The sequence below is a fragment of the Coregonus lavaretus genome (genome assembly GCF_964263955.1).
Source record: "Coregonus lavaretus genome assembly, chromosome: 40".
Taxonomy (NCBI): Eukaryota; Metazoa; Chordata; class Actinopteri; order Salmoniformes; family Salmonidae; genus Coregonus; species Coregonus lavaretus.
Window position 1 is genome coordinate 3061005 of NC_140027.1, and position 27043 is coordinate 3088047.

The 27043-nt window shown below is 42.6% G+C and overlaps 1 protein-coding gene across 1 annotated transcript; it reads left to right on the forward strand.

The window, feature by feature from the left end:
• The first annotated feature begins 4366 nt into the window (after positions 1-4366).
• Positions 4367-24325, forward strand: LOC311113348 (hemicentin-1-like). The gene is made up of 8 exons (XM_084156563.1): positions 4367-4426; positions 8250-8332; positions 8551-8895; positions 9668-9991; positions 12783-12902; positions 13906-13938; positions 23359-23406; positions 23770-24325. The coding sequence occupies exons 1-8, from the start codon at positions 4422-4424 to the stop codon at positions 23811-23813; spliced, it is 1002 nt and encodes a 333-aa protein (XP_084012689.1). The 5' UTR covers positions 4367-4421; the 3' UTR covers positions 23814-24325.
• Positions 24326-27043: the final 2718 nt, after the last annotated feature.

Here is a 27043-nt window from a genome sequence, read left to right on the forward strand (position 1 = left end):
ACATAGAGAAGAGCAGTCTCAGTTGAATGACCAGTCTTGAAACCTGACTGGTTTGGATCAAGAAGGTCATTCTGAGAGAGATAGCAAGAGAGTTGGCTAAAGACGGCACGCTCAAGAGTTTTGGAGAGAAATGAAAGAAGGGATACTGGTCTGTAGTTGTTGACATCAGAGGGATCGAGTGTTGGTTTTTTGAGAAGGGGTGCAACTCTCGCTCTCTTGAAGACGGAAGGGACATAGTCAGCGGTCAAGGATGAGTTGATCAGCGAGGTGAGGTAAGGGAGAAGGTCACCGGAGATGGTCTGGAGAAGAGAGGAGGGGATAGGGTCAAGCGGGCAGGTTGTTGGGCGGCCGGCCGTCACAAGTCGCAAGATTTTATCTGGAGAGAGAGGGGAGAAATAAGTCAAAGCATAGGGTAGGGCAGTGTGAGCAGGACCAGCAGTGTGATTTGACTTAACAAACGAGGATCGGATGTCGTCAACCTTCTTTTCAAAATGGTTGATGAAGTCATCCACAGAGAGGGAGGTGGGGGGAGGGGGACGAGGATTCAGCAGGGAGGAGAAGGTGGCAAAGAGCTTCCTAGGGTTAGAGGCAGATGCTTGGAATTTAGAGTGGTAGAAAGTGGCCTTAGCAGCAGAAACAGATGAAGAAAATGTAGAGAGGAGGGAGTGAAAAGATGCCAGGTCCGCAGGGAGTCTAGTTTTCCTCCATTTCCGCTCGGCTGCCCGGAGCCCTGTTCTGTGAGCTCGCAATGAGTCATCAAGCCACGGAGCTGGAGGGGAGGACCGAGCCGGCCGGGAGGATAGGGGACATAGAGAGTCAAAGGATGCAGAAAGGGAGGAGAGGAGGGTTGAGGAGGCAGAATCAGGAGATTAGTGGGAGAAGGATTGAGCAGAGGGAAGAGATGATAGGATGGAAGAGGAGAGAGTAGCGGGAGAGAGAGAGCGAAGGTTGCGACGGCACATTACCATCTGAGTAGGGGCAGAGTGAGTAGTGTTGGAGGAGAGCGAGAGAGAAAAGGATACAAAGTAGTGGTCGGAGACATGGAGGGGAGTTGCAGTGAGATTAGTAGAAGAACAGCATCTAGTAAAGATGAGGTCAAGCGTATTGCCTGCCTTGTGAGTAGGGGGGGACGGCGAGAGGGTGCGGTCAAAAGAGGAGAGGAGTGGAAAGAAGGAGGCAGAGAGAAATTAGTCAAAGGTAGACGTAGGGAGGTTGAAGTCCCCCAGAACTGTGAGGGGTGAGCCATCCTCAGGAAAGGAACTTATCAAGGCGTCAAGCTCATTGATGAACTCTCCAAGGGAACCTGGAGGGCGATAAATGACAAGGATATTAAGCTTAAATGGGCTAGTGACTGTGACAGCATGGAATTCAAATGAGGAGATAGACAGATGGGTCAGGGGAAAAATAGATAATGTCCACTTGGGAGAGATGAGGATTCCTGTGCCACCACCCCGCTGACCAGATGCTCTCGGGGTATGCGAGAACACATGGTCAGACGAGGAGAGAGCAGTAGGAGTAGCAGTGTTTTCAGTGGTAATCCATGTTTCCGTCAGCGCCAAGAAGTCGAGGGACTGGAGGGTAGCATAGGCTGAGATGAACTCTGCCTTGTTGGCAGCAGAACGGCAGTTCCAGAGGCTGCCTGAGACCTGGAACTCCACGTGGGTGGTGCGTGCAGGGACCACCAGGTTAGAGAGGCAGCAGCCACGCGGTGTGAGGCGTTTGTATAGCCTGAATCGACTCCTCCCGACGGCGCTGCCATCTTCTACTAAGATTAATTCGAGACTGCGTCCGCCTGCAGTCTTGTGACATATGTTTACCACAACAATTAAATAATATAATTTCATTTATAGTAGCCCTGGTGCACTACTGCATCTGTATTTGATGCCTGTCTCCTCCGTTTTATCACAACACATTCTGGTAACATCAAATGATAATTATTTCAATAAGAACATATTCAAACAATCCATCTCAACAACTGCAGAGCCATGTAAAAATAGCTGAATTATAGGCAACAATTATAGGCTTGAATGTACAGTTTTATGCATGCAGCAGGCATAAATATAATGGTTTCGGTCTGCATTCCAGTCTGCATTTTGAGTGCCTTGGTCTGGTCTGGGACACATTTGTACCCGTTACAGATACAGTGGGGGAAAAAAAGTATTTAGTCAGCCACCAATTGTGCAAGTTCTCCCACTTAAAAAGATGAGAGAGGCCTGTAATTTTCATCATAGGTACACGTCAACTATGACAGACAAAATGAGAAAAAAATAATCCAGAAAATCACATTGTAGGATTTTTAGTTAATTTATTTGCAAATTATGGTGGAAAATAAGTATTTGGTCAATAACAAACGTTTCTCAATACTTTGTTATATACCCTTTGTTGGCAATGACACAGGTCAAATGTTTTCTGTAAGTCTTCACAAGGTTTTCACACACTGTTGCTGGTATTTTGGCCCATTCCTCCATGCAGATCTCCTCTAGAGCAGTGATGTTTTGGGGCTGTCGCTGGGCAACACGGACTTTCAACTCCCTCCAAAGATTTTCTATGGGGTTGAGATCTGGAGACTGGCTAGGCCACTCCAGGACCTTGAAATGCTTCTTACGAAGCCACTCCTTCGTTGCCCGGGCGGTGTGTTTGGGATCATTGTCATGCTGAAAGACCCAGCCACGTTTCATCTTCAATGCCCTTGCTGATGGAAGGAGGTTTTCACTCAAAATCTCACGATACATGGCCCCATTCATTCTTTCCTTTACATGGATCAGTCGTCCTGGTCCCTTTGCAGAAAAACAGCCCCAAAGCATGATGTTTCCACCCCCATGCTTCACAGTAGGTATGGTGTTCTTTGGATGCAACTCAGCATTCTTTGTCCTCCAAACACGACGAGTTGAGTTTTTACCAAAAAGTTATATTTTGGTTTCATCTGACCATATGACATTCTCCCAATCCTCTTCTGGATCATCCAAATGCACTCTAGCAAACTTCAGACGGGCCTGGACATGTACTGGCTTAAGCAGGGGGACACGTCTTGCACTGCAGGATTTGAGTTCCTGTCGGCGTAGTGTGTTACTGATGGTAGGCTTTGTTACTTTGGTCCCAGCTCTCTGCAGGTCATTCACTAGGTCCCCCCGTGTGGTTCTGGGATTTTTGCTCACCGTTCTTGTGATCATTTTGACCCCACGGGGTGAGATCTTGCGTGGAGCCCCAGATCGAGGGAGATTATCAGTGGTCTTGTGTATGTCTTCCATTTCCTAATAATTGCTCCCACAGTTGATTTCTTCAAACCAAGCTGCTTACCTATTGCAGATTCAGTCTTCCCAGCCTGGTGCAGGTCTACAATTTTGTTTCTGGTGTCCTTTGACAGCTCTTTGGTCTTGGCCATAGTGGAGTTTGGAGTGTGACTGTTTGAGGTTGTGGACAGGTGTCTTTTATACTGATAACAAGTTCAAACAGGTGCCATTAATACAGGTAACGAGTGGAGGACAGAGGAGCCTCTTAAAGAAGAAGTTACAGGTCTGTGAGAGCCAGAAATCTTGCTTGTTTGTAGGTGACCAAATACTTATTTCCACCATAATTTGCAAATAAATTCATAAAAAATCCTACAATGTGATTTTCTGGAGAAAAAAAATCTCAATTTGTCTGTCATAGTTGACGTGTACCTATGATGAAAATTACAGGCCTCTCTCATCTTTTTAAGTGGGAGAACTTGCACAATTCGTGGCTGACTAAATACTTTTTTTCCCACTGTAACTTCTATGGTCTAGAATTGAGGCAAGTCAAGACCGTCCATGAGGTCGCCTAGTCCCGACGTGAAGATGCTATCCCTTGCCTGATAGACCAACTTCCTCCTGCTTTCCTCGTGTCAAAATCGAATTCCTGCACGTGCGCTGCCATATATGCACAAACAAGCAGATAACTTGTGGGGAACTTTTATTTTCACATGAGGAAAGCAGAGAAGACGTGAGTCTAGGCAGGTAGCCAAGTGGTTCAGACAATTGGTCCAGTTATCGAAAGGTTGCTGGTACGAATCCCCGAGGCGACTAAGTGAAAAATCTGTTAATGTGCCCTTGAGCAAGGCCCTTAACACTAAATGCTCCTGTAAATCGCTCTGGATAAGAACGTCTGTTAAATGTAAAAATGGCTACAACAGACCCTTGTTTAATAACTTTTTCTATTTTATATAAATTCACTAATGTATAAAGACCAACCCTTTGCTGAACTTTCACCTTGCCGCGGTTGAGAAGCTTGCGTACTGCAATGACCCTGAGAACTAAGCCGCAGGGGAGTAAAACCACATGTCAATGAATAGAATGTTTTGAATCCAATGCGTCAAATCGAAACTGAAAGTTTAAACAGCCTCTCAATGTAATGGTTTATCAGATTCACTCAGACCTTCTGAACGGTAACAGCCTGAATCGTTTATGCGGTAAGATTTGGACTTGTTCTGTGTCTGTAGCCTAGCTTTTCTTAATAATAATGAAAGCTTATTAATTGTTGACCATATATATTGCATTACAAGTGTGCGTTTACCGATAAAAAAGAACCGTCCATTTGGCTCCCTGATTTGCATACTGCTACTACTGCTTGTTGAGCTTAAACAACGGTTTAATGCAGATAAGTTACAACATAATTATATAAAGAGGGTGAATCCTCACTGCAGAAACAATAAATAGTAAAAGTGAAAGGTCTGAGTCTGGCATTTGCAAGCAGGTTATGTTTCATTTTGCGTATCCAACATTTTGGAGCTTTCACCACATGTCAAGTATACTATATGGAATTTTTTGTTTGTTTTCGTCCTCAAACCACAACCAAATGAAGTGCTAAGTTCATAGGCTGAATTGTAGTTACATAACTTCCTTCTAATTTACTTCCCCTTTAAGTGAGGTTTACTGGGAATCTACTGCAAAATGTATTCAATAATTGGTTGGTTTACTCCAGATATATTTTCCTATTGACATTACTCCCATACAAGCCAATGTCTAGGTTAGTAAAAAAGGAATTTGGAAATTGCATTACAACCATCTGGGGACACAAAGGTGCAAGGCAATACACAGCATATATCACAATAAAAAACATGTAAATCTTTTTTTTTTAATAAATGCTTTAAAAAGTTTAAAACCAAAGACCAGGTGGAGTACAACCAGTGTGCTAAATAAACAATTGAAGAGGGGGATACTGCACATTTGTCCCTCGATTATTGCATGCATTTTAGCATCTGTAGCCCTATTTCATGCATCTTTCCATAAAAGGTCCCTCCAGTAGCCTTCTGTAGGGAGGAACAAATCCCTTATTCTCCCATTGCAGCTGTTTATTCCTTTGGGCATAAATCAGCTTCATTTGCTCCCGAAGCAATGAGGATATTGTGGGGGAGAATAACTCCAACAGCTTTAGTGGCCACTTTAATTATTTTAACATTACTGTCATCTCCCACACAGTTTCCTTAATAATATAATGTGTTTCCTTCAGTGAATGTTATGCTCTTTTGTGTGTTTGTATAATGTTCAGATTATATTGCATTTGTTTGCCGAATAAATAGTTGAAACAGACGTGTTAACAATCCAGATGGGAGGTGACCAGTAGATAGCTAAATAGGGGACAGTTGCCTATGTGAGGCCCATATTCACAATGCACTTAGTTAAGACCAGTGCTTGACTTGGGATGGAAGAAGTGCAGGAGCTGTCTTTTTCCAAGTCGGTCCATTAGACTATGTTCACTGAAATTCACAAATTACATTATGCTATAGAGACCTCTGATTATTCACTGTTAACAGTTTATACACATTTTCCATTAATTCTCCATCACTTTTAACCAAATTTCCATGACTATTATTATAGCCTACACGAAAAAGTAAGCATTATTGACACTGGAAAGCTGCTGTGTCTGATCCCATGTAGACCCACCTCCTCCTGCCGTTGTGCCCTTGATCAAGGTACTTAGCCCTTCTTAATGCATTTGAGCCAGTCAGTTGTGTTGTGACAGGGTAGGGGTTGTATACAGAAGATAGCCATATTTGGTAAAAATATTTCTATGGGTACCAGTCAAAAGTTTGGACACACCTACTCATTCCAGGGTTTTTCTTTATTTTTACTATTTTCTACATTGTAGAATAATAGTGAAGACATCAAAACTATGAAATAACACATATGGAATCATGTAGTAACCAAAAAAGTGTTAAACAAATCATATTTTATATTTGAGATTCTTCAAATAACCACCCTTTGCCTTGATGACAGCTTTGCACACTCTTGGCATTCTCTCAACCAGCTTCATGAGGTAGTCACCTGGAATGCATTTCAATTAACAGTTGTGCCTTGTTAAAAGTTAATTTGTGGAATTTATTTCCTTCTTAATGCATTTGAGCCAGTCAGTTGTGTTTTGACAGGGTAGGGGTGGTATACAGAAGATAGCCCTATTTGGTAAAAGACCAAGTCCATATTATGGCAAGAACAGCTCAAATAAGCAAAGAGGAACGACAGTCTATCATTACTTTAAGACTTGAAGGTCAGTCAATCAGGAACATTTCAAGGACTTTGAAAGTTTCTTAATGTGCAGTCGCAAAAACCATCAAGTGTTATGATGAAACTGCCTCTCATGAGGACCGCCACAGGAACGGAAGACCCAGAGTTACCTCTGCTGCAGAGGATAAGTTCATTAGAGTTACCAGCCTCAGAAATTGCAGCCCAAATAAATGCTTCACAGAGTTCAAGTAACAGACACATCTCAACATCAACTGTTCAGAAGAGACTGAGTGAATCAGGCCTTCATGGTCGAATTGCTGCAAAGAAACCACTACTAAAGGACACCAATAAGAAGAAGAGACTTGCTTGGGCCAAGAAACACGAACAATGGACATTAGACCGGTGGAAATCTGTCCTTTGGTCTGATGAGTCCAAATTTCAAATTTTTGGTTCCAACTGCCGTGTCTTTGTGTAGGATGATCTCCGCATGTGTGGTTCCCACCGTGAAGCATGAAGGAGGAGGTGTGATGGTGTGTCCTGCACATCTCTAAAACTAAGAGCATTGTATTTGGTACAAATCATTCCCTATGTTGTAGGCCTCAGCTGAATCTGGTAATGAATGGTGTGGCTGTTGAACAAGTTGAGGAGACTAAATTACTTGGCGTTACCTTAGATTGGTCAAAACATATAGATTCAATGGTTATAAAGATGGGGAGAGGTCTGTCTGTAATAAAGAGATGCTCTGATCTTTTGACACAACACTCCAAAAAGCAAGTTCTGCAGGCTCTAGTTTTGTCTAATCTTGATTATTGTCCAGTCGTGTGGTCCAGTGCTGCAAGGAAAGACCTAGTTAAGCTGCAGCTGGCCCAGAACAGAGCGGCACTTCTTGCTCTTCATTGTAATCAGAGGGCTGATATAAATACTATTCATGCCAGTCTCTCTTGGCTAAGAGTTGAGGAGAGACTGACTGCATCACTTCTTCTTTTTATAAGAAACATTAATGTGTTGAAAATCCCAAATTGTTTGCATAGTGAATTTACACACAGCTCTGACACACACACACTTACCCCACCAGACATGCCACCAGGGGTCTTTTCACAGTCCCCAAATCCAGAACAAATTCAAGAAAGCGTACAGTATTATATAGAGCCATTATTGCTTGGAACTCTGTTCCATCTCATATTGCTCAAATAAACAGCAAACCTGGTTTCAAAAAACAGATGAAGCAACACCTCACTGCACAACACCGCTCCCCTATTTGACCTAGATAGTTTGTGTGTATGTATTGATATGTAGGCTACGTGTGCCTTTAAATAATGTTTTCTGTAGTTCTTGTCTATTCAAGTTCTGTATTATGTAATGTTTTGTGTGGACCCCAGGAAGAGTAGCTGCTGCTTTTGCAACAGCTAATGGGGATCCTAATAAAATACACCCAAAAACAAATCCGGTTTGATTAACCTTTTTTTCTTCGGTGTGTGAATCTGGGCCAGCGATAGGCTACTTTGTTTTTACAGAGGAGCTTGTACGCAAATCACCCAAAATTAGAATTGCCAGTATGGCGTTCCGGACAGTTCCGGACAGTCAAGCACTGGTTAAGACATATTCAGCACTGGATTATAATTAATTTCTGTCTGGTTTCTGTTAGCAACTGGTTTATGTTTATTTTCAGATGATAGTCCAGAGCCATTGTGAGTGACAGGCAGTCTATTAACCTACCTTACACAGTCTATAGACTGACCTCATACTGATGTGATAAGTGTTGTCATTGTACATTTCTTTCTTCCTACTCAGGAATCCAAAGATGACTTCAGCTACCAGCTTGCTGTTTTTAGTGATCCATTTTGCCTGTATCAGAGCTGGAAATTCCTCTGAGAGTAAGTTGTGCCATGAATGCCATAATATTGGTTATAAAATGTTATATACAAAAATAGTTTTCAGATGATTGTTACCTTTCTCTGTGGTTTGGGAGAACTGTGTATTATTTTTTAAACCAAATGTTCAATAAGATTGGTCACATGATAAAACTGACTACAATAACAGTAATTCTCTCTTGTATTAATGTCAATTGTTTTCTCTGATATTTTACTAACAGCATTTGTCAAACTGGAGTGTAAAACAGAATACCATGGGGTTTATGGTCAGCAGTCAATTGTAGAGTGCATTGTCAAACCAGTGGTTGAGAATGTGACCATCATAACGGTGACCTGGAAGAGAGTGGGAGCTGCTGCTAAAGCTGCTGCTAATTTGTTGCAATACCATAAAGATAAAATGGACGCAATCCCTGGGTTTAAATTTGCTGAGCCATCCTGGAACAAGACGAATATGAATGTGTCCTTGTTGTTGACAAATACCAAGATGGCCGACAATGGGGAGTATGAATGCGAGGTGGAAACAGATGTTGGGACTGCCAAAGCTACACCCAACCTCAGTGTCACAGGTGAGTCATAGACTGTCTACAGTGTCATTTTAGGAAAATATACACATTTTTCAACACCGGTTCTTGAAAGGAGCAAACTAAACATGTGAGATATTCAGCCAAGCTTGGAGTGCAATAGAAGAATAGACAACTTATTTTTTTTAATGTGTCTCGGCTCATAGGTTATGATGCCCATACGCTGAAATCCTTTGGAAAGTTCTATTCAACTTCCATTGTTGTCACACACACACGCGCACACAACCATACAACCACTAAGTCTTGCATCGAGGATAGAATTGTGAAATACAGTAGAACAGGCTTTTCATTTCTGAGAAAGCACTTCCATACAGTTATGATACAAAGTTGATAAGGATTTTTATTCTGGAATATTCTCAGGGGGAGTTCAGATCTATTTGTAAGTGTGTGATTGGAAAGCACAGCAGGAGCGTTGTTTACTCTCTGTTTCAGAATGACAGTGCTCAAATGGTACACAGTAGTACAACGTCCACAAATAGCCTCCATAATGCCATTCTGCCCATGGCATGCAATCAGTGTTTACAAATAATGTACACAGACTCAATTAGAACATCTGAGTGATAAAATAAAGGTCATTCCAGTTTATTAAAATCACTCCTACTGTAATCTCATTCCAAGTTATAATCGTTGGATTGACGTTGAAAAGGTACAAAGTCCGTCTAGACAATGTTTACCCACTGACGTTGTATAACTACTGATGTACCAAATAGCACCCACATGTATAATATAATTTCCCCTTCCTCTCTCTCTCTTCCAGCTAAGTACAAAACTCCAACCATGAGCTCCATCCCTGACACCAACATCCAAGAGAACACGAATGTGACCATTTACTGCAACTCTACAGGCGGGCACCAGAAAGGGTTGATCTGGTGGTTTGACGAGTTTGGCACAAACTGCACAGAGAGTGCTGAACTGGTGGCCAAAGAGACCGACGACAAACTGTTTAGCCTCTCCAGTAAACTAACAGTTCTGAATGCTACATACAGTGGTTCCACAAAATACTCATGCACAGTGCACAACACCAATGGAGTCCAGGAAGGGAAGGCATCATTTGAGATCCAGTTTGTGCCCCGAGACTTAGGTACGTTCTGCCATGGCTGCTACCTAATGGTATGAATATGTTGGTGATGTCATCCTTTGTAAAAGCAGGGCGAAGTCTAAAACCTGCCAGTTTATCTTATTACCTCATCCTGACCCTGATAATTGTAAAACCTCAACCTCAAAACCTCACCAGCCTCAATCTAGTCTACTTTTAATAGCATAGATGTTATTTACGCCGTCTTTATCACATTTCTGAACGCAATAAAAGTCAGCCTTATAATGAGAGAACAACATGTCACTGAAGAGTGGAGTAGATACAAAGAATTATAACACTGCCCTAGGTCAGGCCATAACATGCTCCCGAATCTGACTAAACATCTTCCTTGAAACTCGAACAACAGGAAAATGCTTGTCTTGTTTTGGATAAGAAACAATAGAGCGCAATAGTAGTGGTGTCTTTTTGTAGGCAATAACTCCACCCTGGTTCGTTGGACAAAGGCTATGGAGTAAATTAGTGGAGTTTTTGGAGGGTTTTTGGATAAATGCCAAAAATAAGGTCTGTGGTAAACATAGGCTTAGGAGATCTTATACGTTTTGTTCTATGAGATAATCTTCATCAGGTAATGTAACCTTTTGTGAATTTTGAAGCATTTATGTAATTTAATAATGCACATAAAGGCTTCATAATTCATTTTTATTTTATTTATTTATTTCACCTTTATTTAACCAGGTAAGCCAGTTGAGAACAAGTTCTCATTTACAACTGTGATCTGGCCAAGATAAAGCAAAGCAGTGCGATAAAAACACACAGAGTTACATATGGGGTAAAACAAAACATAAAGTCAAAAATACAACAGAAAATATATATACAGTGTGTGCAAATGTAGCAAGTTATGGAGGTAAGGCAATAAATAGGCTATAGTGCAAAATAATTACAATTAGTATTAACACTGGAATGATAGTACAGGTCATGTTAACCGACTGATATTATCTCATAGAACAAAACGTATAAGACCTCCTAAACCTGTGTTAACCTCAGACCTTATTTTCGGCGTTTATCTCAAAACCGTATTCCTTCCCCTTTAATTTTTGCCATAGGAATGGCTGAACGAACCAAGGGTAACTCATTTCCGGGTTTTAGGACTACAAGCTGGCAAGCTCTATTCATGCTTGTTTCAACAGGAATCTTAAATTTTTTCTTAACCCAGTCTACTTGTCATTTACATTTAACATTTACATTTAAGTCATTTAGCAGATGCTCTTATCCAGAGCGACTTACAAATTGGATGAACAGTGTCTGTCCCTTAGCTCCTCAGGGTTAATGGGAATAGCAGCAGACATTCATAAGCTTCACGTTGACCTTCCAGCAGAACTCAATAACATCACAGAAAATAATAACATCATACACAATAGAATTCAACCACCTGGAGAGAGACAGCTAGCCTAGTGTTACCAACAGGAAATTAGATCAATTGGCCAAGCAGTACCACAGGGAAAGGGGATACCTAGTCAGTTGTACAACTGAATGCATTCAACCAAAATGTGTCTTCCGCATTTAACCCAACCCCTGCCTTACCTAGGTCAGTAGGACACACTGTGTCCCAATTAGGCTTGGGCGGTATACCGTATATACCGTATAATGGGTTATTTGGAAATAGCCACAGGATGATTTTTCAATACCCTTAATACTATTTCTTTGAATTTTTAAAAATAAATGTGAATATTTGTTACTACTTTTTAAGTAAATCTCTCAAGTCAACTTATACGTTAGGAGATAAAGAAGATCGTGTTTTTCATTTAACCCGTCACATAATTGTTCATTATGAAGCTTACCGGTAGTCCCCAGTCACATGGTGTTTGTTTACAAGCACACAATAACAAGAGACCAGAGCCTTGAGTCACTCACTGTTGTGCAGCACACCCCAGGTGATCTAGTTACAGTATGGAATTCACAACTAAATGTTTGCCAGCGAGATATCTTATAACTATTAAGTTTACTGTCTAAAATGTGGCAAATGCTTTGGTTTGCTAATTTAGTAGCTAGTTAGCTATCTAGCTAAGTGGTTAACATCTTCCAAAATAAAGCCATCTGATGAGCCTATAGGAAATTACTTGGTTAATCTGATCCAATAGGTCCATAGAGGGGGAAATAATGATAGTGGAGTTGTAACAACCTGCGCTAGTTGCAAATTAGAGCTGATAGTCTCCAATCTGTCTCTAATGCCCCCTCTTATAATGATTCATAAGTGCAGTCATAATACCTTCTTACCAGAACATTCTGTCTCTGCAGTTGTTTCTAATCTCTGGCAGCCATTTAAATTATTTTTTTCTGATCTGCAGTCCTCCAGCTGTTGTTCTTTAGCCTGGCTGGGAACTTTTTAAGAAAAAGGATCCATCTAATGCCAAAACTAATTGTTCTTAGCAATGGGAAGTAAAGTAGCTCTTTCCTGCAGTCAGTGACCAAAAGCGCCCTCTTTGGCCTCATGGGTGGAATGTTATTAATATTTTTCAGAATTTCACAATTAATAAATAAAGTATTATTTAAAAAAACAACGAAAATCCTGTGTTTCTATGTCAAACGGTTTTGTTATATTCCAGTCTTCTAGATTTGTTTAAGACTACCAATAATCTCTCTGAGTGACTCTGATTTAGCCCACTGCAGTAAAAGGTTATTAAGATGCATTTAGATTAGAACAGAGCTCAAGTCTGTGTGTCTGAAATGCCCTGATTCTGACTTTGACCCGTTTTATAGCTAACCTTTTTCTCTTGACTTCATATGAATTGCCTATTTATTTTGTAACTCCCAATTTTTGTCAATTTTTTCTGTCCAGGTAGTAAAGCTGACAACTCTGTTTCCAACACCAATTGGCTTTCCCCGGTTGTAGTCATAGGATCTCTGATCTTTGGACTCCTTGCTGCGCTGCTGTTTTTTAAGAAGCGCTCCGCCCAACGTAAGTACATGAATTGTCATACTCATACAGTAGAGACTGTTGTGTCTGTATAAGTCCATAAACAAATATCATTACATGGAGCTTTGATCATGTATCTGATCATGTATCTGTTTGTCATGCTAGCTGGTGCTAGATTAATCTGTACAGAGGCCCTTCCTCTGCCAAGCCTGCATGCTCTGCCAGCCATCCATTTTGGCTTTGCATGGGGGATTACACAACCTGTAATGTTGTCTGGTAACTCAGCCAATCGTTTAGAGTAGTCAAATCAGTGGCATGTTGTGGCATACTATTAACCATGAATAACAGTATAGTCAGTACTTAATACAATCAATAACACTATTATAATATACACTGAGTACACCTAACATTAGGAACACCTTCCTATCATTGAGTTGCAAACTCCTTTTGCCCTCAGAACAGCTTCAATTTGTCAGGGCATGGACTCTATAAGGTGTCTAAAGTGTTCCACAGGGATGCTGGCCCATGTTGACTCCAATGCTTCCCACAGTTGTGTCAAGTTGGCTGGTTGTCCTTTGGGTGGTGGACCATTCTTGATACACACGGGAAACTGTTGAGCGTGATAAACCCAGTAGCTTTGCAGTTCTACAGTTGTGCCTGGTACCTACTACCATACCCCATTCAAAGGCACTTAAATATTTTGTCTTGCCCATTCACTCTCTGAGTGGCACATACAGAATCCATGTCTCAATTGTATCAAGGCTTAAATCTTTCTTTAACCTGTCTCCTCCCCTTCATCTACACTGATTGAAGTCAATTTAAACAGGTGACATCAATAAGGGATCATAGCTTTCACCTGGATTCACCTGGTCAGTCTATGTCATGGAAAGAGCAGGTGTCCTAAATGTTTTGTATACTCGGTGTATAATATTATAATAATACTATTATCTATTAATGTATTAAGTACTAACGTTAATTATGATATTTTTAATGTAATTTGTTTTAAGATAAATTGTAATAGTAGGTTTTGTGTCTTTTTTTACAGGAGCTCGAAGGCAGTCCACCTTGCCATTAATGAGTATGTCCTTCGATATTCAGTATTTATTGAAATGTTGAATATTTGATTTATTTATCACTTTGGGTTTATTGTTTCCCATCTTTCCTAGACAGTTCACAGAATTCCCTGTAAAAGCAATACATATACTTTATAATGACCAACATCATATTTGGACTTTTGATCAAAATTATAACTCAACAAATTATTCAATTTTCCAAGTCAAAAGCAATACTCCATAATGCATTCACATAGCCTGAGTGCCAGTCTGTTTGGGCTATCATGCCAACTCGTCACTCATCGTCATGCGTAACATCTTTGTCTTGACAATGAGCTATGGAGTTGGCAAGAGTAGTACAAACAGCTATTTGACCAGGCTAGCATTCACATGCTTTTGGTTTGTGAAACTAGCCACTCAGCCTTGGACAGTAAAACTGTGAAACCGTGGCCAATCACCCGGAACACATGTCTGTCTGTTGTCACCCTTCCAAATCTCCTCACTAACCACATCCTCTCTCTTTTCCTCTTTACTGTAGCTTCAGAGGGAGATACTTTGTTTGCATTGGGCCCTTATTTATGATATGCTGTACACACAGTGTCTGCCTATCAGTCTAGGGAAGGTATGGGGGCCTCCAGGGGCAAACATGGACCTGGTTTCTGGTCCCAGTCCGTCCCTGTATCTGTCCCAGTATAATATCTGATATGCTGTACACACAGTATCTGTCTTAGCTATCCTATTAAACATGACTACTAGTGTGATTGAATGTAAGTCAAAGGGAAGTGTTTCATCACATGCGTCTGTGGTGTCCGAACAACGATGCTGCAATGATATGTTGATAAGGAATCCGCTGACTGTACTTATTTATAAAAGTTTATTATATCAAAGATTTCAGCATCAATTTACAGACTCTGCAGAATCTGGAGAGCAATGAAACCAATCCCAAATATGATCACTCTCCCATTTTTTTGTTAAAACATGGTATATATATCCTATGCTTTATGTAACATAAGGTGGCGTGATTTGAATAGACCAATCCCTGGCCTCCACATAGCAGAATCTCCTCTGTTTTAGGGGGCCCCTATAGTAACACTTTCCAGATGTTTCAGCAAAGTAGAGTACATTTCATCTAACCCACAATATGAAAACCTCAGCCAAAGTTATAGAAGTTCAGATACCACATATTTCCCCCCTTCGAGACTAATTAAGTCTCGAAAACAAAAAGAATAGGATTATGACAAATAACAATTTTTATTACATCAAGCTTCTTGTGTAACTTTAGCAATAAAACAAAGTTTATGGAGTGTGAACACATTTTTATGGAGTGTAAGAGCGAAAAACCTGTCTGGCAGCTTTCTTTCCAAATATCCATCAATCAATCAAGATAGGAAAATTCTCTCATGGCCCCTCTGCCCCAGGCGACCACCTAAGTACTCCAGATCAATTTATAAATCTTTATCAATGCATTTTAAGCTATGGTGCAATCGAATACACGTGAAAGCCTCAGAAAACAAAATAAAATAAAATAAATGTCCACATTCAGGCTGGTCGACCCATCGGACCCTCCCGTGGATTCTCTCTGTCCCTGCCTAGACCCAATATCCCTAAGCGTCAAAGAAAAAAGAAAAACATCTGAGGTCCCCACATGTACCCAACAACAGAAAACATAATTCTTCAAAAAATGAATACAGAAAGAATATGACACAAATTATGTATTACACATGCAAATATGTATATATATCAGTGCAGACACTGGAATGTAGTCCACTACACTGCAGCTCCTCAGCAGTATCGACTTTCAATGCAACGTCGATGATGAAATCTGAACATTTCCACACCGTCCTTGTTCAGCTTCCTCCAGTCCATTCATATTGTCCATGTTTGAGTATTTGAATCCCACTCTGCACATTCCCCATATGCTTCTGGAAGAATAGAAAACACCAACCAGTATCTTTTGCAAAGCAACACATGAAAATTAAAACATAAATATCAAAAATAATATATAAAAATGATATATAAAAATGAAATATAAAAATGAATCACATTCCATTTCCCCCTTTGATTCATAAGAAAACACTAAATATCACAACAATATGCAAAGAAATTTGAAAATTATCGCACAATCAGATATTCAAAATGGATATCTATCCATCAATACTCCATCCAGTACCACTTGTTCATCTCCATCTAGATCAGTCACGGTTAACAACAGCATCTGAGTGTTGTCTCCAGGCATCACAACTCCAACCCATCTCAATATCATAGCCTTCGCAAAAGTCAATAACAAAGACTTTCCTAGAGTTACTTCAACCCTAGTTTTCGTAATGTTTTGGTCTGACTTTTTTCTGAACTGGTCTGGGGCTACTTTGTCTAACCGAATCACCGGCTTCTCCTGTAACAGAGTTGCCCTTGGTGATCTCTGCGGTTTCACATTCCACTGAAATATGCCCTGTTGTTTCTGGGACGTATTGAAAATCAATGTCCCCAAATCTCCTTTCCTGTCCATCCATTGCAGAGTCGTGTCTGACATCATCAGAAGTGTACACATGATCATCAACGTTGTCCACAGCATGGACAATCTCTCCTTCTGGGTTTTGACTCTGGATATTGTCATGCATCTCTCCTTCTGTCTGTTCTTCCCTATCTTCATCCTGCTCTCTTGAGCCTTCAACATCTTGGCTCTCTGCGCATGGCACCTCTTCTCTAGGCGCTTTAACACAATATGACAAATGATACCACGTTGGAGACCCTTTAACCTGGACAGCCGTTCCAGTACTACGAACAACTTCAAATGGTCCCTCACGGCGTTCGTTATACCACTTCCTTCTAAATACCTTCACGAACACCTTGTCCCCAGGTTGCACTGTACTCCTTTTTTGCTCATCGAGCTTCTCCTGCACCTCTTCTTTTCTTTGCCTGTCAGAAACATATGTGGATAACTTTTTATGAAAATTGGCCATATATGTAACATATGCTCTCATTTCATCTTCCAAAAGAGCCAAACTTGGACCCTTTCCGCTTGTTCGCAAACAAGGCGTAGGCATCCTTCTTCCTGTGACCAGTTCATGGGGTGTCATACGTAGATCACGCAACTCACTTGAGCGACACACCATTAATGCTAAAAGGAGCGCCGCTATCCAGTTTAGACCCGTATGCTGGCAAATCTTGACAATGCGATTTTTCAAAACACCATTCATTTTTTCACAAATCCCTTGACTTTGTGGGTGATAAACTGCTCCTAGACGTTGCTTAATTCCCAATTTTTGCTAAATCAATTTCACTGATTTATCCACAAACTCTTTCCCATTATCTGAGGATATTTGATCGGGAAGTCCCCACCTGCTTATGACTTCTTTACACAAGAACTTGGCAACCGACTGAGCGTCTTTTCGCTTGGTTGGACAGGCCTCCGGCCATCGTGAAAATCTATCCACAACCACCAGCATGTATCTTTTCCCTTCAACTGGTTTTATCATATCAACAAAGTCGATAACCAACTCACGCATAGGACCTCTCGGTGTTGGAATGTGACTAGGAAGAACAGTCACACCCCTGCAAACATTATTTTTCAGACAGATTGTGCACCTGCCTATGACATAGTCAACCTGCTCAAGCAAATATGGTGCCCAAAAACCATACTCCTTTGTGATCTTTCTCCTAACCTCCCCCCTTGCAACATAAGCTAACCCATGTGCTTCCTGAATCATCAGACCTAATAGGTCTAGAGGCGCTACTATCAACCCCTCATGGTTTCTCCAAAGACCCGTAACATCTTTGACGGCACCTCTGTCTAGCCATAACTGTTTGTCAATCGTAGAAGCAGCTTCCTGCATCAAAATCACATCCTTAAGCGTAATTTTGTCTTCCAAGTCCACTCCATGAGTGACCAGAAAAACCTTTCCCAATTTGTCCGCTCCTGTGACGGCTTTTGCAGCTTCATCAGCAGCTTTGTTCCCTTGTGTGACTTTTGACACATCTGTTTTATGAGCTGCACACTTAGCTATCGCTATCTCTTTAGGCTTAATCATAGCATGCAACAGTTTCATTATTTGCGCGTGATGTTGTATCGGAGAACCATCCGTTTTCTTAAACCCTCGACCTTTCCACACTGCTCCAAACAAATGACATACATTATGTGCATATGCAGAATCAGTATATATCGTCACTCGCTTTCCTTCTGCTAACAAACACGCTTCTGTTAGCCCCACAAGTTCAGCAAGTTGTGCGGACGCAGGCTGTGGTATTACTTCAGCCTTTTCAACAACAAATCCAGTTCCTTGGGCTTTAACTACTGCATAGCCAGCACACAATTTATCTCCCACACGATAACAAGACCCATCAGTCCAATACTCCAGGTCTGTCTCACGTAATGGAAGGGCTTGCAAATCTGATCTAAGCCTCAAGTATTTCTCTGCTTCTTGAACACAATCATGTGGCTCACCATCCTCTGAAGTTGGCAAATTCTCGGCTGGATTCACCGTATCACACCTCACTAGGGTGACATCTTCCTGCTCTAAGAGCCTATGATAGTCTCTGAGCCTAGGCATAGTTAATGTATATTTTCCATAGTTCAGAAGATTTCTGAGACTATGATGGGTAAGAATTATTACTGGGTAACCCATCGTAACAGATGATGCTTTGTCATACATTAACTATACTCCCACCATTGCTCTGTAGCACAGTGGTAGCCCTAGTTCTACTTCTGAATAGGCAGTAGAGTAGTAGAAAATAGGTTGAGGATTCGTCCCTGTACCTGTCGGCTGACAAAGAACTGCACATGCATATTTACCTCCAGTAGAAGTAGACACTTATAGCAAGAAATTCTTAGAGTAGTCTGGTAGTGTGAGTGCTGGTGCCTCTTGTAACCTCTGTTTGATCGTTTCAAATGCTACAAGGCCTTCCTGTGTCCAGGAAAGATTGCTATGGAGTTGACCATTCCCAGTATCTTTAACCATAGCTCTCAAAAGTCCCGTCAAACTAGCATAGCCCTCAACCCAGGCTGAAGAATAACCAGCAATACCAAGAAATGTCATCATCTCTCTGACAGTTCTAGGCTTCGGAGCCTTACGAATAGCTTCCAATTGACTGTCAGAAATGCTTCTGTGTCCATGCGTTATTTTGTGATGCAAAGAAACGACCTTCTCCTGGCAATATTGCAACCTTTTCTGTGAAACCTTATGCCCTTTTCTGCCAATATCTGTAGCAATTTAATTGAGTCTTTATGACATGTTTCCTCATTCTGTGAACAGATAATTATATCATCCACGTACTGAATGACAGTGCTTTGCAATATCTGATCTATCCCTACCAAATCGTCCTTCAGTACTTTATTGAAAATGTGAGGACTATGTTTGAACCCTTGTGGCAATCGCCTGTACTCATAGAACTGTCCATTATATGTGAACCCAAATAAACCCTGACTTTCTACACTAAGTGGAACACAAAAAAATGCACCACATAAGTCTAACACCGTGAAATGTGTCGCATCAGGAGGAATTTAATTGAGTCTTTATGACATGTTTCCTCATTCTGTGAACAGATAATTATATCATCCACGTACTGAATGACAGTGCTTTGCAATATCTGATCTATCCCTACCAAATCGTCCTTCAGTACTTTATTGAAAATGTGAGGACTATGTTTGAACCCTTGTGGCAATCGCCTGCACTCATAGAACTGTCCATTATATGTGAACCCAAATAAACCCTGACTTTCTACACTAAGTGGAACACAAAAAAATGCACCACATAAGTCTAACACCGTGAAATGTGTCGCATCAGGAGGAATTTGGGCTAACAAGGTATGCGGGTCTGGCACTTCTGCTGGAAAATCAGTTTCTACTTCATTCACTGCTCTCAAATCATGAACCATACGATAAGTCTCATCGGGGTTCTTCACAGGCAACAAAGCCGTGTTACTCTGAGGATTTTTTATTGTCTTCAAAACACCTGCTTTCGAAAGTCCTTCAATTTGTGGTTCAGTCCCTTGGATTGCTTCACCTTTCAATGGATACTGATTCTTCCAAGGAGGTCTGGCTCCTGGTCGAAGTTCAACTTTCACCGGTTGGGCTGATTTCACAAGTCCAATATCGGTACTGTGTTGAGACCACAAACATTCTGGAACTTGTTGCAACATCTCCTCTTTCATAGGGTCTGAATCCATCTTCGCACTGCAAATAGATTCATGTGTCATCCGTACAGCTTGTGGCTGTCCTTGTCCTTGAGCCAAAATCATGATTTTGAGAAATCGCTGATCTTCACTCCTCCAAATCGCCAAATTCTCTTTCATCGGTACAAAAACAGCTTTCTCTGCTTCTGTCATCATTTCTCCTAAATGCTTCTGCTCATAGTCTTCAGAAACCAACAAGGTCACATGTGGCACACTCTTCTCAATCTCAAATTCTTTATCCAGATAATCGTCTGTGTTTATCTTCATAGCTGCTCCTTGTGGTCCTAAAATTATGCAACATGAGCTGAGTTGAACTTTCTTTGGTTGATGACTCAACCATTCCTCTGAGTTCGATTGGGCAGCATTCTTGAAATACTTGAGCGTACAATGAAATGGATATTCCGGAAGCCTCGCATCTGGCATGTTTGCCACAATGAGTTTCTCCCATATTTTAGCCGGCTTCAAAAAATCTGCACTGAGATTTCCAATCCAAAATACTGAAGAAGAGTCAATCTCTGTCGTCATCAACATTTGGTAAACCGTTTCTTTTGGCACTTCTACCAGACAGCCGTCTGGCGTACATTTTATTGTACAATTCAATCTACACAATGCATCTCTTCCCAACAACGCAATAGGTGTATGTTCCGATACCAGTATGGGTATTGTAGTTTTCTGATTTTTATAGCAGAGCTCAATTGGTTCCGTAAGAGGAATCAGCTGTTTCACTCCCTCAAACCCGATTGTCCGAATCAGTTAATTGGACATGGGGAGATGTGTAGCATCTTCAGGCCGAACACAGGTGAAAGCAGCTCCGCTATCCGCCATCACTTCCAATGGTCGGTTGTTTACATTCACCTCAATTGTTGGATCTTTTTCCGGTCCTGATGCTACCAGCTGACACCCCCCTTTCGGATCTTCTGGGCACCTCTAGAATCCTGGCTCCGGGCCCCTATAAGGGTTCACCGGTCCTCCAAATGATCTTGACTGGCCCCTGTATCTTCCTCTGAAATTTCCTATGGTGTTTCCTCCTGGCCCATTACACTCACGGGCAAAGTGACCAACCTGTCCACAATTATAACACACTTCTGAAGATTGCTGGAAGTATGGATTACATCTTCCTCCTCTTCCTCTTCCTAAACCTTCTCGTCCTCTTCCTCTCCAATTCTGTGTCTGTCCGGAAACTGGCTGTGGATATGAAACAACTGGTACCACTAGTGGTGGCTGGGACAATTGCGGTTGGACCTGGTTCGGTTGAAGCTGTGGCAGTGATTGTTGATTTGGTGAACACTGATTCTGCATAACCAAAGCCTGTTTCTTCTCCTTCTTCTTATTCTCCACCAGTTGTATTTGATTGAGTTTTCTGAGAGTTTCTTGGTCCTGTTCTTTCTGGTTGTGTTCCTTTTTCCTGTATAGATCCACTTGATGGGCTATATGATCTGTATAGATACCTTTTGCCATGCTTCCAAGTCCAACCACCTCTGCCAATTTGCTCCTTACTGGTGAGGGCAGCCCCATCTGCAGTTTAGCTCGCAAAATTGACTGCTCCATTTGACTCACATCTGGATCATTTCCGGTAATATTTCTCCACACTTGATGAGCTCTTGACACAGAGGCTCTCGGATTTTCTTGTTGTCCTAGTGGGTCAATCAGAATGTTGTCAGGATGCACATTTTCACAAGACATCTTTCTTTCCACACACACATACACACTCTCTCTCTCATACACACATGAAAACTATCCAATCAACAAGAATGCATTCATTCATACAGTTCCTAAAGCATGCTTCCGCCGCTCCTTTTCCTTTATTCCTTTTCTTCCAAAATTTTTGTTGCCTTGAGTTGCAGATATTCAATGAGAGGCTACTTCGGACATATATCTCGTCAACTATATATCGAAAGGTAACATACAATTTAATTTGTATTCTACAATCTCCCAGTTCCTTGGAACGGACCCGAAAATTCACCTAGTGACTTTCCAGGATTTGCGGCCCATCTAATGATCGCCTAATTTGAGGGCTTCCGTAGATCAGCGGCGTCCTAATCCTTATTCCTGTTTTCCTTAGTTCCTTATTTTATTCCTTTATTTTATTCCTTTTTCCCTTTAATTTTATTCAAGCCAAATTTCCCTGGGCCCAGTGTTATCAATTCCTTTTTTTCCTTTGATCCTTTATTATATTCACACTCCCCCCTGTTTGCGTTGTTTCCAACGCAAACAACATTTTGAAATTTAGAACGGAATCTCATCACACAGCAATCACAGCATGGCACACACAGGTTCTTCACGGTGCATTCCCTCAACGCACACACAGCCACATGAACTGACCAGCTCCCAAAGTTGTGAGAAAGTTCACCTTATCTGCCGGCCTCTGGAGCGGGAGTCAGCTCGGAGCCCATGATGGAACGTTGAAACAGACGCAACTGTGGTGTCCGAACAACGATGCTGCGATGATGTGTTGATAAGGAATCCGCTGACACTGTACATATTTATAAAAGTTTATTATATCAAAGATTTCAGCATCAATTTACAGACTCTGCAGAATCTGGAGAGCAACAAAACCAATCCCAAATACGATCACTCTCCCATTCTTTTGTTAAAACATGGTATATATATCCTATGCTTAATGTAACATAAGGTGGCATGATTTGAATAGACCAATCCCTGGCCTCCACATAGCAGAATCTCCTCTGTTTTAGGGGGCCCCTATAGTAACACTTTCCAGATGTTTCAGCAAAGTAGAGTAAAGTTAATCTAACCCACAATATGAAAACCTCAGCCAAAGTTATAGAAGTTCAGATACCACACGTCACAAGTGGAGTATAAAATGGAGGCTGGATGATTACAAATTGTTTACCAAACCAGTTGCCAATGATGATGGCTCCTCTTTTGTACTGTTCTCATGGGGAAATCGTAAGAATTGACTCACCCCTGTCCTAATTAAGGTAGTTTAGCTGCATGGCTGTGGTGAAGGGAGATTATTTATTTGCCTCTTACTATTATGTAATGCTGGGTGAAATATGGGCCTACCTGCACTGTGAGGGAAGACTTGATGTCTTGACTAACTTTTCTCTTTCTGCCCAACTGTTAATTCCACTGAACTTTGGAGGAGGCAATGCTCCTCTGGATATTTAAATGTTAGATGACATTCCTCCACAATATGTCACAGATCAGCTTCTCACTTGTCCTTGTCGGTTATAGGTCACAGTGGCCATCCAACAGACAGACATCACGATGAGACATACAGACATCACGATCACTGACTTAGTCTTTTTCTTTTTTAGGTGGCCACCAAACAGATACCAGGCATGATGAAGATGTTGAAGCAAAAGGTACTGTGTCCATGTGTTCAATCTACAATTAATATATCTATCTAAAGTAATTGTATCTACATCTACTGTATTTATAATAGCTCTCTTTCTATTCAGCATCATAGCTTCATTTTTTAAATGATTGATTATCTTGTAGTTAGCCTTGTAGTTATCTTGTAGTTTACATGCTGTCCTTGTTCCTTGTAATGATAGTGGTGTCTCTCCTGTTTTTACTTTCTATTATTTTGTAACAAAATGATCTTTCTCTCTCATTCTCTCTATCTTTCTCTCTCTCACCTTCTCTGTCTGTCTGTCTGTCGGTCTCTTTTTCTTTCACTCTTTCACTCTCTCTCTCCCTCCTTCCCTCCCTCTCCCTCTCTCCAGGTCTAAACAGGGACAGTCCACAGGATCAGCATTCCAGTCTCTAGTAACTGATTCGTTAACTGGCAGTCTCTGGAAGGGAATGTTTCCTTGACGATCAAAAAGGGGCTTGTCACCATCACTATCCTTTGATGGACTGTTTCCTGTTAAGTGTCCGATGACAGTCACTTTGGCACTCAGGTCATTCTGATTGAGGCATTTGTTTTTTCATAATCTACTGATAATACCAGCAAACTTGAACGTTGCAAAAATTCTGTGCAACTTCTGGCGCGCTTTTACTGTGAACACTGAGGCTGTACCCGTTTTAAGTTAGTTTTAACAGTGGTCAAGTAGGCTAGTATGGCTATCATAATGTAGGCCTACTAGAGTGGCCTACCATAAAAAACAATGGAGCAAATGCATCCCATAACATTTTAACATGGAAATATCCTACAGTAGCAGCCAATGTGTGGTGTTCAATGTAGGCCTACATTCAATGAAACTTTAGAAAAAAACATGCAGGGCTTGACATTAACCTGTTTATCCACTTGTCCTTCAGACAATCAGGTTTTGATGGATACTACTGTGCCTGGTTGTCACGATCGTCCAATGAGGGAGACCAAAGCGCAGCGCGTTGAGCGAACATGACTTTATTATATTAAAGTATAGAACACCAAAACAACAAACAATGACGATACGTGAAGTCCACAGTGACAAAGACTGATACGGAACAAAAACCCACAACCCTAAGGTGAACACTGACAGTTTAAATATGGCTCCCAATCAGAGATAACGAGCCGACAGCTGACACTCGTTACCTCCGATTGGGAGTCACATGACGAGACAAGACACTACAACCAAAACCAAACACAACCAAATGAACACACCCTATACCCAACACAACCAAATGAATACACCCTGGCTCAAACTACACAGTCCCGGAGCCAGAGCGTGACAGTACCCCCCCCTAAAGGCGCGGACTCCGACCGCGCCTACACCCCAAAATAGGGGAGGGCTGGGTGGGTGTTGCTCCTCGGAGGCGGCTCCGGCTCCGGGCTTGACCACCACCCCACTTCACTCCCCCCGTAGTGCCCCCGGTCCGATCTGACCCAGCTTGCTGGATCAGGACCTCCGACGCGCACCCCTGGCTTGGCGCGTGAGGTAGGAATGGACCGGAACTGGCAGACGATACGCACCCTTTGCCTGGTGCGTGGAGCCGGAACAGGCCTCACCAGGCTGAAGACTCGCATCCCTGGCTTGGTGCGAGTAGCAGGAATGGGCTGGATCAGGCTGACGGCTCGCACCCTTGGCTTGGTGCGAGTAGCAGGGACGAGCTGAACCAGGCTGACGACTCGCACCCTAGGCTTGGTGCGAGTGGCAGGAACAGGCCGGGTCGGGCTGGCGACGCGCACCGTAGACTTGGTGCGGGTGGCAGGAACAGGCCGGACCGGGCTGGCGACGCGCACCGTAGACTTGGTGCGGGTGGCAGGAACAGGCCGGACCGGGCTGGCGACGCGCACCGTAGACTTGGTGCGGGTGGCAGGAACTGGCCGGGTCGGGCTGGCGACGCGCACCGTAGACTTGGTGCGGGTGGCAGGAACAGGCCGGGCTGGGCTGGCGACGCACACCGTAGGTTTAGTGCGTGGAGCAGGAACAGGCCGGGCTGGGCTGGCGACGCACACCGTAGGTTTAGTGCGTGGAGCAGGAACAGGCCGGGCTGGGCTGGCGACGCACACCGTAGGTTTGGTGCGTGGAGCTGGGACAGGCCTCACCGGACTGTGGAGACGGATAGGAGACCTGGAGCGAAGAGCGGCCACCACCCGTCCTGGCTGGATGCCTACCCTCACACACTCTGCGTGAGGCATCCGCACAGGACGTACAGGGCTGTGAACCCGTACCGACATGACAGCACGCGATGCGGGAGCAGGATATCCGGGACCGCGGAGAGGCACTGGAGACCTCGAGCGTAGATCCGGCACACTCCGTCCTGGCTGCATCCCCCCCTTCGCACGACACGTGCGGGGTGCTTGCACAGGACGTACAGGACTGTGCCGGACCACTCGTGGCACAGTACGCTGCTCCGCATATCGCGGAACCTGCCCCGTCTCATGCTGCCATGCCTGAGTACGGGAAGTTGGTTCCGCTCTACCTCCAGGCCTCGCCAACCTGCCTTCTGCCTCCCAACACCCAGTGACCACCTCTCCAAAACGTCCTGTAGCAGCCGCCTGCTGCCCAGCCGCCCAAGCCATGTGCCCCCCCCAAATTTTTTTTTGGGGTTGCCTCTCTTCCATCCGACGATGGCCCTGCTGACGCCGTTGCTCCTCTCCTGCCAGGTTCTCCCCCTTCATCGCCCTCCGGTACCGGACGGCCTCCTCCTGCGTAATATGTCCCCAGCCGAGGAGGACATCCACCAGCGTTCTCTCCTGCGGGTGTTCCTGTATACGCTGCTTGGTCCTTTTGTGGTGGGTTTTTCTGTCACGATCGTCCAATGAGGGAGACCAAAGCGCAGCGCGTTGAGCGAACATGACTTTATTATATTAAAGTATAGAACACCAAAACAACAAACAATGACGATACGTGAAGTCCACAGTGACAAAGACTGATACGGAACAAAAACCCACAACCCTAAGGTGAACACTGACAGTTTAAATATGGCTCCCAATCAGAGATAACGAGCCGACAGCTGACACTCGTTACCTCCGATTGGGAGTCACATGACGAGACAAGACACTACAACCAAAACCAAACACAACCAAATGAACACACCCTATACCCAACACAACCAAATGAATACACCCTGGCTCAAACTACACAGTCCCGGAGCCAGAGCGTGACACTGGTACTATGCTCCCTGAGCTTTGATTATGCTACAATGTGTATGGGAAGAAATGTTAGGCTAAATAGTGCATTACTTTTGACTAGAAAGAATAGGGTGCCATTTGGAATTCAACCTATGACTTTGTGTAATCTCTAAACATTAACCAACCTTGTTACCAACAGCCAGCCTGTTGCTTCAACAGTTGTACTGCAGCAGTTTCTTTTGTTTTGTCCTTCCTTTTTCTGCTGGTGGAAAATCAGGATCTGTGTCTATATCTATGTCTGATCTGTGTCTATATCTATGTCTGATCTGTGTCTATATCTATGTCTTGCCCAGGGCTCGCCTCCATGAGGTCAGTTTAATGGAACGCAACAGTAAACATGAAAAACAATGGACTAGAGTCAATTATTAATCTGAGAGAATTGGTATCAGTTTCAATTGAACATGGACATTTTCACCTGGTGGTTGATTATGATAATT

What these genes read in the sequence shown, in the direction of transcription:
- LOC311113348 (XM_084156563.1), top strand. An exon ending in ACCCAACCTCAGTGTCACAG is followed by an intron (nt 8,896 to 9,667) that starts GTGAGTCATAGA and finishes TCTCTCTTCCAG; the next exon opens with CTAAGTACAAAACTCCAACC. An exon ending in TGAAGATGTTGAAGCAAAAG is followed by an intron (nt 23,407 to 23,769) that starts GTACTGTGTCCA and finishes CCCTCTCTCCAG; the next exon opens with GTCTAAACAGGGACAGTCCA.